At 48.5% G+C, this 18,027-nt stretch overlaps 1 protein-coding gene across 1 annotated transcript in view; it reads left to right on the top strand.

Moving 5' to 3' along the window:
- The first annotated feature begins 201 nt into the window (after nt 1–201).
- The window catches only part of HABP2 (hyaluronan binding protein 2), a 32,237-nt gene continuing 14,411 nt past the window's right edge, over nt 202–18,027 (top strand). Inside the window, exons 1-2 of the mRNA XM_006744476.3 lie at nt 202–383; nt 12,160–12,196. Coding sequence (XP_006744539.2) covers nt 315–383; nt 12,160–12,196 — 106 coding nt within the window. The 5' untranslated portion in view covers nt 202–314. The remainder of the gene's footprint in view (nt 384–12,159; nt 12,197–18,027) is intronic.

The following is an 18,027-nucleotide window of genomic DNA, read 5'->3' as shown; positions in this document are numbered from 1 at the left end:
CACTGAACCCTCAGCGGCCCCCGGGGTGCACCCAGGGGCCGGGGCTCTTGAACTCTGCTACTTTCTTTGGAGACTTTCTCCCCAGAAAAGAAACCACCCCATGACTCAGCCTAGCTCCAAAGTTACCATTTGTTTAATCAAGATAGTTGGTTTGCAAAACATTAAACATTAAACAGTATTTGATGCCTAGTTAATAATTGGCATCCTCTTCATTTGCTCCTGAATCCTTGGAGACTGACATTTTCCCACCCTAAACGCATAGACAACAAAAGAAATTGTGTGTCAGGCAACGCAAGAGTTCTTAAACTGCATAGATGCTTGCCAGAATGTCTGACCTCCATATTCTGCTGTTAATGGTTCTGGCAGGAAAGACAGCCATGGGGGTAAGTGTTCCTTTCAAATGTCTGTAGTTGAGAGACTGAGGTTATGAGGAGAACCAAAGCAACTGGGCCAGGAGTGACTAGAAACTTCAGTTGTGAAGTTGAATATGGCCGGGTTGTAAGAGTCAATGCATGCCTGTAATGTTGGTTGCTGTTGAGAAGTCTGTTCCACGAGACCATGTAACTGACTTGAGCCCTCTTGGAGCAGAGTCTCCCTGAGCGCCTTACAACTAAAGGGACCGGGGCAAGAAAATCTGCTAAGGCAGTGGGCTGGGATCTGGTGTGGACCTTAGAGAACCGTTTGAGAAGGCTTTGAAAGCTAGTGACTCTCTTTGTACCCCATTGATAGACCTACACAGTTTTCTAGCCATTTCAGGCAACACAAGGGTAAGATCCCCTGTGATTTGGCTCTAGAGGAGAATCTTGCTGGTTGCGTATGATCCTGGCAACAGGTTTACTTAGATGGATTCATTTTGGAGAAAGCTTTGTGGGTAATACTGTTTCTCCCTTTTCACAGGACCCTAGTAGATGGGGCAGGGAGGGGAAGCAGGGGCCCAAGGGAGGTGGTGGTGAGCAGGGAAAGGAAATGCCATCCGAGGGTCTTGCATAGGGATGCTCGGCATTTGGGAGCAGAGGGCTAGAGGAGAGGTCAGCTCCTTCTGTGGGCCACTGTGGTCACGGACTATTGGCTGGATCTTTGTGGGCACAGGAGAGGTGCCATCAGCAGAAATAGAGCCTCCTGGAATTCCCTACCAGATGTGGTTTAGGCATGAGTGGGGTTGGGAGCCAGCGCTTTGAATCACAGCTTTGCCACTTTCTCGCTGTGGAATATTGGGCAAGCAACATAATCTCTCGGAGCCTCAGTTTCCTCTACTGCAAACCAACTGATAATCTCTCACTGATCTGGGGAGGGCCATGGCTGATTGAATGAGGTGATGTATTGGCTTTCAATAAATGTTAGCTCTTTTCCCTTAAAATTTACAGAATGAATACAACTTCTCTGTAAAAATCAGAGAATGCCCCGCTTTGTGCATGTGTGTGCGTGTGGGCGGGGGGGAGTGGATAGAGAAGCAGCAGAACTGAATTAACAGTCATAACCTCTTTATCTTGTGAAATACCTTTGCATTTTATTTCCCATTTTACTCCATAGAGCTTTTCCTGTAGGAAGCAGGTTCAGTTTCAGGTTTTCTGATTAGATACTTCAAAAACAAGAGCTTCTCTTCCCTTTTCGGTAAACCGTCCTCAGACCCCTACTTTAGCCCCATATTAACCTGTCAAGTGTCTCACCTCTGAGAGAGTTTTCTTTTCCAATGATGACTTGTATATGTGTGCTGGGGTTGCAATTACACATTTTCAAGCCCCCCCCCACACACACACACCTCATTTGATTGCTTGTTGGATGTCTGGGGCAGAGACCCAGCAGAAACAGCACAAGTCTAGAGGAAGAGGGGGCAATTATCAGAGGCCCACAAGGGGCCCAGAGAAAGTACCAGTTGGAAAGAATTAGAGCCTGAAGTTTGCAGGCAAGGAGAGAGTTGATGCAGTCTGTTTGAAGTTCACAAAACGATAATGGTCCCCCAAAATCCCTTTTTTGCAGGCCCCGGTGAATTTTTAGGGTTAGCAATGAAATTATAAGTCAATAATGGATAAAAGAGAAAATATGAGAGAGAGCCTTCAGGCAATGAGCTTAGTCGGTTCTAGAGAGAGGATTCAGGGCTTTGGAATGTTTTCTTCCCCCAGATGTGTGCCAGACAGGTGGTCGGGAAGGCAGCTTGCGTTCCACAGGCCAGGCCACAGACATCCAGGGGAAAGTGGCCAACTCGCTCAGATGCTTTGGAGAGTTCGGGGGCATCATCGGGGGAAGGAGCCACACAGCCAGATGGGCTGGGCGGCCTCTCCCACCGCACATAGCTAAAAATACTAACCAACTGCTATCGTTTAATGAGAAGTCCTGTGAGCCAGGCTCTGTGTTTTCAGTGGATCAGTTCATCTCGGGAAGGACCCTGAGAAGTAGGAACTGTTATTGCTCCCATTTCACAGAGGAGAAGATGGACAGCTTGGCCTCACACCCCTGGGAAGTGGCAGAGCTGAGCTCTAGACTATGGGATGCTGTCCACTGTCTGGACCAGGTCTTTTGCCTGGACCCTGGCTAAAGATGAGATCTCTTCTGTCCAAAGAGCTTCAAGGGCATGGTCCTTTGTGTAGGAACAGGGAGCTCTTAGGCCAGGGGTTTATGTGCTGGTTGGGATGTAACAACTCCATGTGCCTCTGGAACTTTAGAGAAAACAGTCACAGGGCCTGTGATCACTATCCTTTGGAAGGTTGTATGGACATATGAATTTAGGGCATGGAGCACACCTTATAATGCCTTCTCTCTGAGCGCATCTCTAACTTAGATTTTTATTCAGATATCTATGATCCAAAAAGGTATAGGTCAAATGTGATTGCTGTCAACACCAGAGCTTCAGCCATAGGTTCTTCCTGGATGGGGCTAGATTTGGTTTTCCTTAATGAACACCTGTCCCCAGCACAGCCTTGTATGGTTGTCCCCATTTTATGAGTGAGAAATAGATCCAGAGTTATTAAACTAACTTCCCAGCCAGGATTGAGACCCAGGTCTGCCCAACTCCTTCCCCATTACAGGAAGCCCACTCAACTGTGAAAAGGAAGGGCACCACCATCCAGGGCTCAGAAATCTCTTCTTGCTGTGGTTCTTGGGTGATTTGGGGGTGCCACTGGGCTTGGCCATAATAGAATTTGACCTCTTCCAGGGTCAGAAGCCAGAGGACAAGGCTTGTTCAGGCCTGCCCTACTTAGCTCGGCCCATCTCCAGAGAGGACAGAAGACAATGGCCCCTCCTCTCCCCAATGTGTTTGTTCCCACTCCTGGACTTTTTAAGCCCTAGAGTTTAGATTTAAGAACTCTGGAACTCTAGCATCCTCTCAGGTAGAGCACCACAGACATTTTTGAATAGGCCAGAGTCTGCAAATTGGCAACTTGGGGTACATTCGGCTCACAGCCCAAGTTTTATTTGGTGGGTAGAAGGTCAGCCTAAGAGTATTTGAATTTCCTTTCAGTTGCTTGGTGACATTTGCAAATCAGAACATTTCACATAGAAATACAAATTCCCAGCTTCTCTTGAAAACCAGACATTTTAGTAACATGGGGCTCACATTCCTGTTTGGCACCAACCAGATGAGGGGCTGTTGCTCCCATTTTTAGAAGAAATTCAAGCCCCCGAGTCCGTAGGCCCTACCACTTTCTACTTTGACACCCTTTTGCTTGACAGATGTACATTATCTGCCAGATTCTAGCTTGGAGAGAGAGAGATAGAAACAAGACAGAGCCCGGCTTGTCTGTTACGATGCAGAAACAGTGTGGATGTTGAAGGATTGGAGCCAGTTTTGGATGGTCAGGTAACTAGGTTCAATGTCTGATTAATTTGAGCATCCAAATCTGCATGCCCCCCAGGACTAAACCAGGCCTTTGGTGGGAAGATACAAGCCACCCCTTTCTAAGCCTCAATGTTCCAGAATGTCCAAGTCTCTTTCAGACCCAGGAGGGATGTCCTTCCCTCTTGCTGGACCCACACAGAGTCTTATGGAAAAGAGAGGGACTGAATTTCACTGCAACTTCTCATACATTTTTTTTTTAACTGATCCAAAGCACAATTCCAACTCATTAGCTTTGGTGGTGTGCACTGGTATTTAGGGAAATCAGGTCGCGGGAAAATCACATGTGTATATAGGCACAGATATATTTATATTTTAAATTCATTAGGGTTCCCTAAATGCAACAGCCATGCTGCTCTCACAAAGAAACAGCGTGGCAGAATATTCGGCAGCCGGGATTTTAAATAAAACATGCTTTTCTTCATAATTAATATAACAAGGTTTTCTGGCTTAGGACCTGGCAAGGATCCCAGGAAAAATGAAGGGGTGGGGGTTGGTGTGACATGCCTCTGACAGGACGAACAAATCCCAGGAAGAGGTTATGCTTAGTGAGCCCTCCTCAATTATGTCCACACTTTGCAAAAAATAAAAAGGAGGGAAGGAAGGAAGGAAGGAAGGAAAAAGAAAGAAAGAAAGAAAGAAAGAAAGAAAGAAAGAAAGAAAGAAGAAAGAAAGAAAGAAAGAAAGAAAGAAAGAAAGAAAGAAAGAAAGAAAGAAGAGAAAAGAAAGAAGAAAGAAAGAAGAGAAAGAAGAAAGAAAGAAGAGAAAGAAAGAAAGAAAGAAGAGAAAGAAGAGAAAAGAAGAAAGAAAGAAGAGAAAGAAAGAAAGAAGAGAAAAGAAAGAAGAAAGAAAGAAAGAAAGAAAGAAGAGAAAGAAAGAAAGAAAGAAAAAAAGAAAGAAAGAAAGGAAGGAAGGAAGGAAGAAAAGAAAGGAAGGAAGGAAAAAAGAAAGAAACTCAAACTCAATGACAACAGTGGCTAATAATCATAATCATAGTGGCAACCATTTATTAAGTTTATTAAGTCTCTACCATATGTCAGCTATCCTGTGCCTACTGTTTATGATCTCATGAAAGTTTCCCGAGAGCCCCATGAGTTAGGGGCCATGTCATCCGCATTTGACAAATAAGAAACTAAGCTATAGAAAAGTTCAATAATCTGCCGCAGATGGCAGCCCTGGGGGGTTACAGAGCCAGGATTCAAACCTAGGTCTGCCCAATGCCAGTTCCAAGCTCATGGACCCCTGGGCTAGAGATTGGCAATGTCAGGTGCTACTCAGAACAGAAGAGGAGGTTCCGCATGGTGTGGAAGTGTCAGAGAGTCAGTGGTCTCAGACTCTAGCTTCGGGCAGGAGACAAAGTTGCTCCTACCCGGAGGCAACTTCCACAGTCCCTACACTTTTTCTTTCTAACACCAAAAACATCGAGGCTTGCCAGAGGACTAACCAATCCGTTCAGTGTTTTCAAACCTTACTCATGAACGAAATCTTGCTAAAGCCCAAGCCAGTTTCTTAACATGTTCCTTAAACATACTTATCTTTTCTCTATCTTGATAGATTTATTTTTAAAGGAAATTGTCCCTACTATAAATGGGGAAAAAAATCACAGAAAATGATGTCATTGAATTCTTACCGGTTACACTTGTCACGCGGATGCTCAGAACCTCAAGCCTGCTTTCTCCTTGTGGGAAGGGGAGACTAGCAAGAGGCGGAGAGGATAGAGACTTACCAGCTCCACTGAGTTTTTCTTTGTGATGGGTTTGGGAGGGTTGAAAGTAGAATTGGGAAGGGAGTGACCGCCTCCTGCTGTGTTTGGTGTCGCGCCCTGGCCAAGCACCACCCAAATCAGCTTGGGGATCCCCGGTTCCACACTAAAGAAAGCACAGCTTCAGGGCTGGACTGGGTTCCCATCAGCAGGAAGTTACTTTTCTGAGCCCCTGAGCTGTTTGCTGAGGCCAACTGGCCAAGGTTAACATGGGGAATTATGCCCATGTGGCCGGCCTCCGACCCATCCTATTCTTTTATTTGTTCATTTGCCTTTCCAAAGGCCTTCCAACTGCATTATCACATCCAGAAAGGAGTGTTTTTATCCAATTCTCACTATCCTGGATGACCTTACTCCCTAACCTTCAATCCTCCCCAATTCTTTGCAAATGCTACACTCCCCATGAGCAGCCGCATCCCCTTGGATAAAAAACATCAGGGCAAGGAAATTTTTACTTTTACAATTGGGGAAACTGAGGCACAGGGAGATTCAGCACCTTGCACAGGAGCAAAGATCAGCCCACAGTCTCCTTGGCCAGGAGCTTCATGCCTAAGGCAGGTATAATCAAAGCGAGGCTGAGGGTAAAGTCCCCTGGGTACTGGTTGAAAATTCATGTTCTGGGCCTACTCCAGGACTCATGGACACCTAACCTCTGCAGATAGGGCCCAGGAATCTGAATTCTCATCCAGCTCTCCTGCAAAGAGTGACAACTGCCATGGAGCTCCTCCCTCCGCCCCACCCCCTCTCTGCTTGTCACATGAAGCTATAGTGCAGCCCCCACTTACCTGGGCGGGCATCTGAGTGGGCTCTAAAGCTCTGAGCTTGAAAGCAGAGAAGCTGTACGGAGTCCCTCTGAGCCAGATACAGGTGACTGACTTCGGATCAAGGAGGTCTGGTCTTGAGTCCCTCCCCTGCCCCAATCAGCTCATGTCCTTACAGGAATACTTCACACACACACAAACACACATACACACACACACACATACACACCCTGGGCCTTAGTTTCCTCCTCCATACAGGAAAGCTCTAGACCTGCTCTTCTCAGCAATGCACCCTTGCTGGTCACTATGGTTCCTGCTTCACCCAGGCTCCCAAGAAGGAAACCACCCACCCAGAGCAATGGCCAGGGCTTTCTTCTTTGGCCTCCATAATTTCCCCTTGCCTCCTTGCCCTGAGCTTCAGATTAAAGCAAAGCCACAGTGAACCTGTCGATTCTGAGACAGCATCGTGCAGCTTCTGTGCTAAAGTAAGAAAGGCAAGATTCCTTGTGATCGGAAAAAAAGACCGAGTGGCACCACTTTGACACCTATTAGGATGGCTAGAACTTTTTAAAAATGGAAAGTAACCAGGGTCTGTGAGGATGCGGAGAAATTGGAGCCCTCACGCGTGCCTGGTGGGAATGTAAAATGGCGTGGCCGCTGTGGAAAATAGGATGGTGGTTCCTCAGAAAGTTAAGCGTAGAACTATCCTAGCACCCAGAAAATTCCACTCCTAGGCACAAGCCAAAAGGATGGGAAGCAGGAACTGAAAGCTATTTGGACACCAGTGTTTACAGCAGCTTTACTCACAACAGCCAAAGACGTAAACAACCCAAGCGTCCCTCAACACACGAAGGGGTAAACAAAATGGATATACAAGGAATCCGACTCAGCCTTCGAAGGAATGAACTTTTGATATACACTACCAACACGGATAAACCTTGAGAACATTATGCCTCGTGAAATAAGGCCAGTCACAGGACAGATGCTGTGATACCTCACATACGAAGTACCTAGAATAGGCAAATTTAGAGACAGAAAAGAGAAAACAGGTTGGCTGGGGGCAGGGAGGAAAGAGTAGTTGTCTAATGACTAAGACTTTCTGTTGGGGATGCTGAGAAAGTTTTGGGTAAAGATAGCGGGGATAATTACACACAATGGGAATGTGACTAATGCCACCAATGGTCCACTTACAAATGGTTAAAGTTAAAAAGTAGTGCGTTATGTGTATTTTATCACAGTTTTTTGGGGTTTTTTCCCCCCCGGAAAGGTCTAAGTGGCTTTGCACAACTGTTAATTTCGTCACCTAGTTTGTCTGGAGCAGGAGATAGAGTGGGGGGTGTATGGGGCAATACTTGGGCTGGTGACCGGAACCCTGACAACCTCTGTCCTCTGTCACCGCCACCTCTCACCCTGACCTTGAGCTCTTTGTCCAACAGTGAGGACTGGCCTGCTGAACTGTGCACTCCTGTCTTTGGCCCGCCTTCCAGCTCCATGGCTGCATCCTCACCTGGCCCCGGGGCAGACTTCCCTCCCACCCAGCTGCCCTCAGGAGGAATGCAGTTCTTCCAAGTTGATCTACCACCAGGTCATGGTAGAACATCCAAGGAGGAAGGGATCGTGGGATTAAAGTCCCCAGTTTTTACCCACCAGGGGAAAGGTTTTTCTGTTGTTGGTTCATGCTAAGCCAAGCTTCAGGCCCCAAGGGACAGGTCTAGCTCCCCATCCCCCCTCTTCTGCTTCCCAAGCCTGGGATTCATCGACTCAGAGTTTTAGCCTCTGCTTTTTTGTTTGTTTTCCAGAAGATTTAGAATTCTGAAAGGTTAGAGGAAGAACCAGAATTGAAATAATCTAGGAAAAGATTAAATTAGATTAAAGAGAGGCCAAAACAGATTAGACTTCTATGCTCTTCACCCCTAAGGAGATTACACTGTAAATCAGTAAGACTCAGAGACAATATCTTTCTCTCTGGCCTCTGTCTTTCCCACTAACCAACCTTAGCCTAGAAGACCCTAGAAGATACTAGAAGCTGCTATTTTAGCCCATGTTGAGATGAGGAACACAAGTGGTGGAAGAAGCAGGCAGTGACTGGCGTGCCCCTTGAGCTGGGTGGAGATGTGTGTTGAGATGCGTTAGCCACAGTGGACCAGCCGAGGCTGGAGCTGACTTTTGTACCTTCTGCAGCTGTCACTGGTGCCCAGTGGCCCTCTCTGTGTCCTGCCAGGCCTGGGCTAGTCTGGACAGGCCTTTCATAAAGCTTTCCAAGGACAGGGGTCTGATCTCATCACCCAGTTCCATGCCCTGCCTCTCTTAGAATTAGGTAGCTCTTCTGTTTCCTTCTTCATTCTTCCATTCCAGTGAATGCTTGCCATGGCTCCCTTATCCCTCATCATAATGGAAATTAAGATCAAGGCCTCTGACGGAAGGCTGGCTCCATTCCATCCTGGCTCCAGCAGTTGACCAGCTGAGTTACTTTGGGCAACTTAGTCTCTGTACATCTGTTTGCTCACCTCTAAAATGGACATAATTATAGAACCTCAATGATCAAGTATTATGTACAATAAGTGAGAGACCAAACGCATGTACAACATTTAGCACACTGTCAGCTCTTGATACATGTCAACGGAGACCACAGTTGTCTCCTCCTTCTTCTTATTCTTTTGCTTTAGGGGTCTTCCTCCTTGGATTTGCAAGTCCCAGGAGTAGGAGTTATATCATTTCCCTGTCACCGTGGAAAAACGGAATGCCATAATGGGATGAAAGGAGGCAAATATTGTGCCTACCCATTCCCCCGGCCCCATCACCCAGATTAGTTTCAGGATCCAGACGGAGGGCATAAATAACCGGCTACTGGCCTGACCTTTCCCACAAGGTCCCCCAGATATCCAGCCTGTGTTTGGGCGGCCCCTTTCCACATTTCACTGCAGTCTCTGCCGGGGGACCTGGTGATTCACAAAACGAGTGGGCCGGCTTCAGATCCCTGGGACCCCCAGGCACGCAGCCCAGGCTGCACAGCTGGGTGGCAGCTGCTTCCGACTCCCCGAGAGCCAGTGGGATCAGCAGGGCCCCCAGCCCCAAGAGGTCCAGGTTTCTTTTTGTTGGTTTCCCTCCGAGCTCCAGCGCCAGCTCCAGCTCCTGGGAAGGGCACGTCTGCCACCTGCTGGCTGTAGGCAGCACAGCACCTGGCTGGCCCTCCTGGTCCCCGTCAGAGCTACAATTTGGGGCTCTGGCCCCAGGCACAGGTGTCAGAGGGCCTTTTGCGCACTGGGCCCCAAGGAAGTCTGTTCCTCTAAGTCCTCCCTCCCGTCCTGAGCACTTCTTGGGGCCGACAGTGGACAGGCACGGCCCACACAATTCAGTTCAAATGGGAGAATTCAGTGGGTACCTCCTCTGGGCTGCGCGAATAGGGGTAGAGAGGGACAGGCCCTGTCCTCCAGATGAGCTCCACGGAGGGAAGCGGAGGCAGGGCAAAGGACAGGACCAAGGCAGAGTTGGCAGGGGGGGTAACGTTGGCACCTGGGGCTGTCTCATGCCCCTCCTTTGGCACTGCCTTGGCCCTCAAGCCTGGAGGGGTCAACTTCAGATGCTCCCCATTCGAGCCCCCAGGCCCAGGAATACCCCTGAGACCTGAACTTGCCCTCCCTCTATCAGGTTCCCCACTACCAACCCCCTTCCTAAGAGAAATGCCCAGCCCTTGTCTCATCCTTTGCAGAAATCAGGTGTGGGGTCGGGGAACGTGAGGCAGTTAGACCCGGACAGGCACAGTCCAGACAGCTAAGGGCCTCTCTACTCTCTGCATCCCGCTCCCTCCCCAACCGTTTGTGGTAGAATTTGTCAAATCTACAGAAAGTGGAAACAATAACACACTGAATATACATATAGATATATTCACAATACCATTATCATTCTCAAGAAATTCCACATTGATATGCTAATATTCTCTAATATAAGTCTATATTCAGGTTTCTCAATTGCCCCAATAATATCCCTTATAGCTTTTTCCTTTTTAAAAACAAGGATCACTCACTGCATTTGGTTGTCTTGTCTCTTTAGTCTCATTTAATGAAAAACAGCCTTCCCATCTTCTTTGTCTTTCGTGACACTGACATTTTTGTAGGGTCGAGGCTGGTTGTTTTGTCGAATGGCCACTATCTGCCCCTGTCATATGCCTTATGGGTAGACTCAGGGTAAGCATTTTTGTCAAGAATCCCACTTGTTGATGTTGTGCGCTCAGTACATCCTGTCAGGATGCAGTCTTTCTTTTTACCTGTCTTTTCTAATTTATTGTCCAGCTGCCTAATTCCCAAAATGGTTAAAGTGGCCGACAGTAAAACAGAAAATCAAAACTTCCGCTGGAGGGAGAGGAAGATTGATGTGGGTACTGGGAAGATGACCACATTGGCCACAGCTTTTTAGTGGCTAAGACCCAAAGGGAGACCCGTCAGGGGCTAGAACCCTCTTTTTCTAAATCGGATGTCCGCAAACTTTGTCAAGTGCCAGGAAGGAAATATTTGGGCTGTCTGGTCTCTGTCACAACGACTTCGGCGGTGTAGCACCAAAGACGTCTCAGACAATACTTAAAAATAGGCATGGCTGTGTCCCAATCAAATCTGATTTGTAAAACCACAATTCTGGGTTTGCCCGCAAGGGCCTGAGTTTGCTGACCCTTGAATTAAGTAAAAGCAAATATTCCAGCTATTAAATGAGTAAAGCTTTCTTTTTCCGGTAAGTACTGCATTCTAAAAGGAACTGTTCATAACACTATTTACTTATTCAGCAAAAACTCTTTGAGGATCGTCATGTGCCAAGCACTATGCTCAGTATGGGGTAATACACCAGTGATGAAACAGACAAGATCTTTGCCTTTCTGGAGGACAGAGTCAATGTGAGAAACAGATAACGTGCAGATAAACAAATGTAAACTACATGTCGCAATAAGAACTATGGAGGAAATGAACGGATAGAGTGACGAAACAATGGGGGAGGGGGTCATACCCATAGGGGAGTTGGGGAAGGCCTCCTTGATGACATTTAAGCTGGCACCTAGTGATGGTCATGAGAGACAGCTTTCCAGGCAGAAGGAAGAGCAAGTGCAAAGGCCCTGAGGTGAGGGGAGCTTGACTCATGCCATTGGAACCCAGGTGTGGCTGGAGATTAGTAAGGGGCAGTGGAAGGGAGGGGTATGGGGGGAGGTTCATAGGTTGTGGCAGGTGTTTGTATTTTATTCCAAGAACAATGGGAAGCCACTGGAGAGTTTTAAGCTCTGTCCATCCCCAGCCCAAGGAGTTGTCACCCAAAGCAATCACCTAGACTTGAGTGTGAATCCAAATCCTATCACAAATGTGTGACCTCTGAGCCTCAATTTTCTCATCTGTCAATGGGCCAATAAAAGCCTCCTTATAGGGCTCTTATAAGAATGAGATGCAGCAACGCACAATCAGGCAGACAGGAGATGCTCAATCCATGCTAATCACTACCACTGACGAGATTGTCTGTACCGGGGGGCGGGGGGGGGCAGCCACGCCCCAGCATGAGAACAGGTACGCACAAGCACCACAAGTCCGTACCAAGAACGATGCTCAACTGGCACAAGAAGAAGGAGGCATCTTCAAAATAGGCCCCACCCTCTCCCTCCCACCCATCCCAGCTACAGCCATCCCAGAGCACCCAGTGTTCTTGATCCTCCTATGTGACCCTGGGAGACGTTCCTTTGGCCTTGCAGGAGCTTAGGGAGGCACCCAGCCAGTCAGCTGACTCAACCTTGCTCAGCCCTGTGTTGGTTTCTGATTGTTTCTGTTTTTTTTCAGTTCTCCCTGATGTCTTTACTCATAGACCCGGACCCAGGTGAGTGTGTGGATCGCCCTGGGGCTCCTCACAAACTACAGGCTGGTTCTGGGATGGAAGAAAGGGGACCCATGCATGTAAGTGTTGGCACAGCTCAGGATTCAAACAATTCAGAAATGTTGTTGACCCCTTCCAAGAATTTTCCCAGAAAATGCACTCCCGGTGTTTGTCCCTCCGTGCACATACACCATGCTTTACTCGATTTTGAGTGGCCCATGAGTACCCCTGGTCCCCCATCTCAGGATCCCAAGGGAAAAACTGCTGATACAGTTAAATCCCTTCATTTTACAGAGAAGGAAACTGAGGCCCTGCGAGGGGAGGCTACAGGTCACACAGCCCATTAGTGATGAGATGAGTTGAAAAGGCTGACACAAAGTGAGGGTGGCATCGGGCACTTACTGGCTCCAGGCAGGCCGGCCCTGGGCCCACACTCGCTCCGGGAGCCAGGTCCTCTGCGCTGGGCCACGCAGGCAGTCCCCAGGCTGACCCGCCCCTGCGGTGGCCTCCCACCTGCACCCCCACCACTGCCGTCCTGCCCGGGGCCCTCCACTGTGCCCAAGCCGAGCAGGGCTATTGCTCTAGCAGTCACCCAATCTCTGACTCGGGGCCCAAGTCTCCCTTCACTGCTCCGAGCCCCAAGGGAGAGAAAACTCCACACCCAAGTCCACCAGGGTGGAGGCTGGTATCCCCCACTGGCAGTGACCTGTGCTGGTCCCCCACAGAGGACCAGAGCCAGGGAGCCAGTCCATGGAGATGGCGGTCTTGTCTAAAGTTTGGGTCAAGGGCTTATTTGGAGCAAATGTGGGGACACCTGGGTCAAAATCCACGTGACGGTCAATATTCCCCAGCAGCAAAGCCGTGGATGGGCAGACAGACTTGTGCTGGTTCAAGGCAGGAGATGTCTGAGCTTTGTCCACCTCTTATGCTCAGGGAATGTTTGTGGAATTGAGCATGGCATGTGCGTTTTCAGAGGGTCTATGTCCTTCCCCAAAGGAAAGGATTCTGTTCTATTCGACAACATATAATTTAATTCCTTGGAGGAATCTTGTTTCAGGGGGCTCCTCCCAGCTGCCCGCACCAGCATCCACATGTGGAGTCCAGGGCAGGGGGTGGTCCAAAGCCAAGAGGTGGGAAGAGCTGCCCCCTCCCCGGCCTTCAGCACACACCACTCAGGCACCAGGGGTCAGAGAGATGGAGCTCCAGAACTGTGGGGTCACACAGCAGACAAGGAGCATAGAAGAGTCCAGAGACCTCACTCTCTTCAAGGATTTGAAAAGCAGATCCACTCCTAGTCCATGAGGTCAACTTTGTGAGAATTAAGAGGTGTCTTTACCTCAAGACACTGTACGGCCATCATTCAGAAAATTGCAGAAGACATCTACAGTGACCGTGAGTTTCTGACACCATGGCACTGATGTTTTGCAGTGAACAACTTACACAACTGGATGCAGTGGCCCCATTGAACATGGATCACAGAAAAGGGAGGATTCATTCTCTGTGTTCATAAGGCTTTTAGCTTTAATGAAAGAGATTAGAAGTGATAGGATCAGATTTGGTCTGCAAACAGGAGAACTTCCTCCCCATCAGAGTGGTCCAAAAATCTGAATGGGCTGTTGGGCTCTTGGGAGGTAGTAAGTTCTCCATCACTGGTGGTCTTTAAACACAGGCTGAAAAACCACTTAGGGAGTGGAGAGTATTGGATTTACCATTCTGAAAGTCTAGGCTCTAGAAGAACTCTGTCAATAGTTTCTGCCAGTTTGGTGAGTAGATGAAGGGACCCTGGAGCCCGCCATCCCTGGGCTCCCAAGTCTGGCTCGAGGTGTTCGGTCAACCTCTGGCTGTGGAGCGGGGCGAGATGTAGTAGCCGGGCCTTTCTGCAAAGAGCAGGTTAGGTTTTTAAAATGCCCCTGTTCATATCTACTCTAATTGCACATGGGGTGGTGCTTCGATGGAATTTGTCAGATCCCAGCTGGCTTTAGAAAGCGGTGTGGCCAAGGAAACACCATGCCCGTGTCCACAGGCAAGCGGCTTCTGTAGCTGGTCTTGCTGGACACAGTGCATGGCGAGGGTTTTGCGGGAGCAGAAGGCGCCTGGGCCACAGTCCCCAGTGGGTGGCCGAGGAGGTGGCCATCAAACAGCACAGACTCTGCTCATCTCCCCAGAGCAGGTGCCATGACAGCCAACGGGCCTGCGGAAATGCCTCTTCAAAGCTGGCTTGGCTCTGCCCAGCAACACAAGCTGAGCCCATCCATCAGCTGTCCTGCCACCTGCCAGTGAGGGTCTCTGCTGAGCTTGCCCTGTCAGCTGGATTGGAAGCGTCAGATACAGGCCAACAGGGCTGGGGTTTGGGGGAGGCCCTCGGAGGAACCGTCTGTGCCACGGTGATGGATGACGCCAACAGGGACGGCATTCCAGAGATTTTTATTCCGTTCCGCACATCTGGCAAGCTCCTTAACCAGAGCAGCTGCGGAGCCCCCATCACACAAACTCTGACTTTTTCCGAGAGACCCTGGGTCCAGACCACAGTAATCCCGCTTGAGGGACTTGGAGCATGTGCTAAAAAAGATTTCTCGACGTGTGTTACTTCCTGGAAGCTGAAACCCATGGAGTTCCACGAAACACAAACCCACAAGAGGCTCCTGGGCCGGTAGAAAAGCAAACCAGACTTGGAGTTAGGTAGACTTGGGTTTGGATAGCACCTCCTCCTGCTCTCGTTTTCCCATTTCTGTCAAATCGGAATATGCCACGGGGTGTCTCTACGGTTAAATAAGATCATGTGCCACCACATTTATTTAGTATAGTGTCCAGTACATAGAAAGTACTCAGTAGATAATAACCAGTTATTGGGATGATTTGAGTTAGCTCAGGATACTCTCACCATCCTTCCTGATAAGTTCTAGAAACAGACTCTGATAAATAGACAAATCCACAAGGATTTCTTTTTATACCTAATATAAAATGTTCCAGAGAGCAGCTCCCATTCTTCACCCGAAGCATTCTCCTTTTCTACAGCCTAGAGAAAGTCTCCAATAATCTGTATTTGGACCTGCGGTGTTTTCCTGCAACCCAGCAATGGAAGCAAATTCTAGGTCGGGCTCTAACCCCTCTCGATGCAGGAAAGCACTTGGACAAATTTCTAGACTCTACGGAGCTCAACAGGCATCTTCTTCACCAAATACCTACGACCCAGATCTCAAATAGTTTCTCTCCTAAGTTCCCCGTTTCCTCTGCTCCAAGCAAATACTAACTTTGCTGGCCGAGCTCTGTACTGGCCAATCAGAAGGAAGGGAGGCCCCACCACAGAGGGAAAAACTCACTTGTCAAACATATCCATTAACTGCATCTAGGGCTCTGTGCTGGGTCTGAGGTCTACAAAGAGGAATAGACATGGCCCTCGCTCGTAAGACACCAACTATCTAGTTGGAGGGAACAATTATAGACCAAGTTGAATAATAAACCACAAGAAAGAGGTACCATCTGAGCTCCAGCCATGAAACCTAACACTCTACAGCCTTCTGGGCCACTGAGGAAATATCTACAATTCTTATCCCACTGGCAACCCAATATCAGTCAAGCCCTGTGTGTTCATTCATTATTACTGCAGAGTATACTACCCCAAACTTAGTGGCTTCAACCATGGATATCCTTAATAGAATAAGAATCATGTCTCAATTCTTTGGGTTGGCGATTTAGATCAGGTTCAGCTGGGCACTTCCTCCAGTCTGGACCAGGCTCAGCAGATGTTGGCCAGGCTTCCTCTTGAGTCTGCAGTCACCTGATAGATCGGCTGGGCTCTCATATGTCTGAGGCCTTGACTGGAAGTGCTAGGCCATCTGCTGCCCCACACCTTCTCTTAACCTCCAAAGAATAGGCCAGACTTGTACACATGGCAGTCACAGGGGTGGGAGAGAGAGGGAGAGGACGTGCGTAAGACTTCTTGAGACCCAGGCTTGGTGCTGACACACTGTCCTTCCAGCACATGCTATTATTGGTCAAAGCAAGTCCCAAGGCCAGTTTAGACCCAAGGGGTGGGGAAATCAACTCCATCTCTTGGTAGGAGGACCTGCAAAGTCTCACTGCTAAAGATGAGGTGACAAGGAGAGGTGGCGAGTCGGGGCCATCTTCCCCCATGGGATTGGCTCATACTGCACTAACGTGCCAGTGTGGAACGTGAAGCCACTTGAGCTAGACTCGGCCACATCTAGCTCTGCTGCCTCTCCACTCCCCGTTCATCTCCTTTCTTGGCTGATTTTCCTCCCCGACTCACCCTGGCCCAGAAGCTCCTGTGTTGGAGGCCACATCCCACTCTTTTCTGCACATCTCTCCATTACTCCCAGTGCCTTCCTGAGCCTGGTGTCATACTTGGCCCATCGTAGGTGCATGACACACTTTTCTTATGTAGACAATGGGATTAAGTGCCAATAGCATAGAAAAGACAAAATAAGCTAAGTTTGGAGGTGGAGAAGCCCTGCCAGGGGGTGCTTCTATAAAGCGCTGTGAAAACACGGGACAGGCGCCCCGAAGGTAAAGGATCTTGGTGCCTTTCCTTGCATAGAACTCCAATCGGCTGACTTCTGGTGACCTGGGGCCACTGAGCCTCTGTTGCTTCACTCCACCTTAACCAAGGGCCCTGGACCCCCCCCAGGGAAGAGCAGGGATTTTTTACCTTGTTTAGGAGACATATGACTCAAAGCTTACATGTCTTATTCCCTCTTTAGCTTCACTGAGAGCTGAGCAGACCTTGTTAACAAGGCTGGATTCCAGTTAAAATCCTCCAGCAGACATTTCAGCCATCCCCCACCATCTAGAAAAGTCACGTGACTCCATTTATGTAAACACCTTCCCCGTTTCCAAATATCTGCAAAGGGAATGATTCTTAATGGCCGAGCTGAGATTAGCCCGGCTGACCTTCAACCCGTGGGAGGGATGGGAGAAATTACAGGAGCACTCTGAAGGCACTTATCTATAAACACCTGTTGGAAAAACAAAAATAAATTCTCTAAACCAAAAAAGAAATAAATAAATGATGTAATGAGCTCATTACCAGCCCATTGTCTCTCCCAAATGTCAGTTTGAAATCTTTCACGTCAAACTCCGAAAAACGGTTTTTTCCCCTCACTTTCTCACTCTCTTTCTCTGCTTTATCGTGCTAGATGGAAAGAAACTTTATTTGCTCCAGGAAGACAATGGCCTTATCTTCAACCTAGATCCTCGTCCCTGGAAAGGTGGCCTCCTCTGGGAGCATTTTCATAGTGGGGAAAAGCAGCTCGCGAGAAATAATGAGCAAGCAAAGGGAGTCTTGACTTGACACTGTGATAAATGAGGTGAAACTTTGGCAAGGAACCAGAGTTGGCGTATTCAAAAAGGAAATAAAAAGATCGTTCCATTTTAATGGGAAATATAAAACAGCCATTGTGCAAAAGTCGATTTTTCAAAAGCCAAAGAGATAAAGACTATAAGGGAATGACTGAGAGACGAGGGAGATAATGCGGTTGATAATCAGGCTGAGGTAAAGTGGCACGCTCCGAGCCCCCGGCTGGCTCTGCAGGAGTGCCTTTGCAAGTCTTGCTAGCTGCATTTGCTCCCGCCTCATTACCATATGCATCTCCAGACAGCGTCCTTATAGCTTCAACTTGCCGCCTTGCCACACTCCGGCCAGCCGGGGAGAGCAAAGTCAGCCCAACTTTCTTCAAATCGCGAACTTCTCTCCATGAGCCACAGAGCTACCAGCATCTTCTAAGTCCCCAGATGACAGAGAGCCCGAGCCCAGCCTTATGCATGCACTTGCTCTTCCCAATGGACCTGACTAGCATGAGGTTGACACCTGTGGG

Source organism: Leptonychotes weddellii, chromosome 6 (assembly GCF_054177405.1).
Source record: "Leptonychotes weddellii isolate Sample4059 chromosome 6, ASM5417740v2, whole genome shotgun sequence".
NCBI classification, from domain to species: Eukaryota; Metazoa; Chordata; class Mammalia; order Carnivora; family Phocidae; genus Leptonychotes; species Leptonychotes weddellii.
This window is presented reverse-complemented; position numbering and strand designations above follow the sequence as displayed.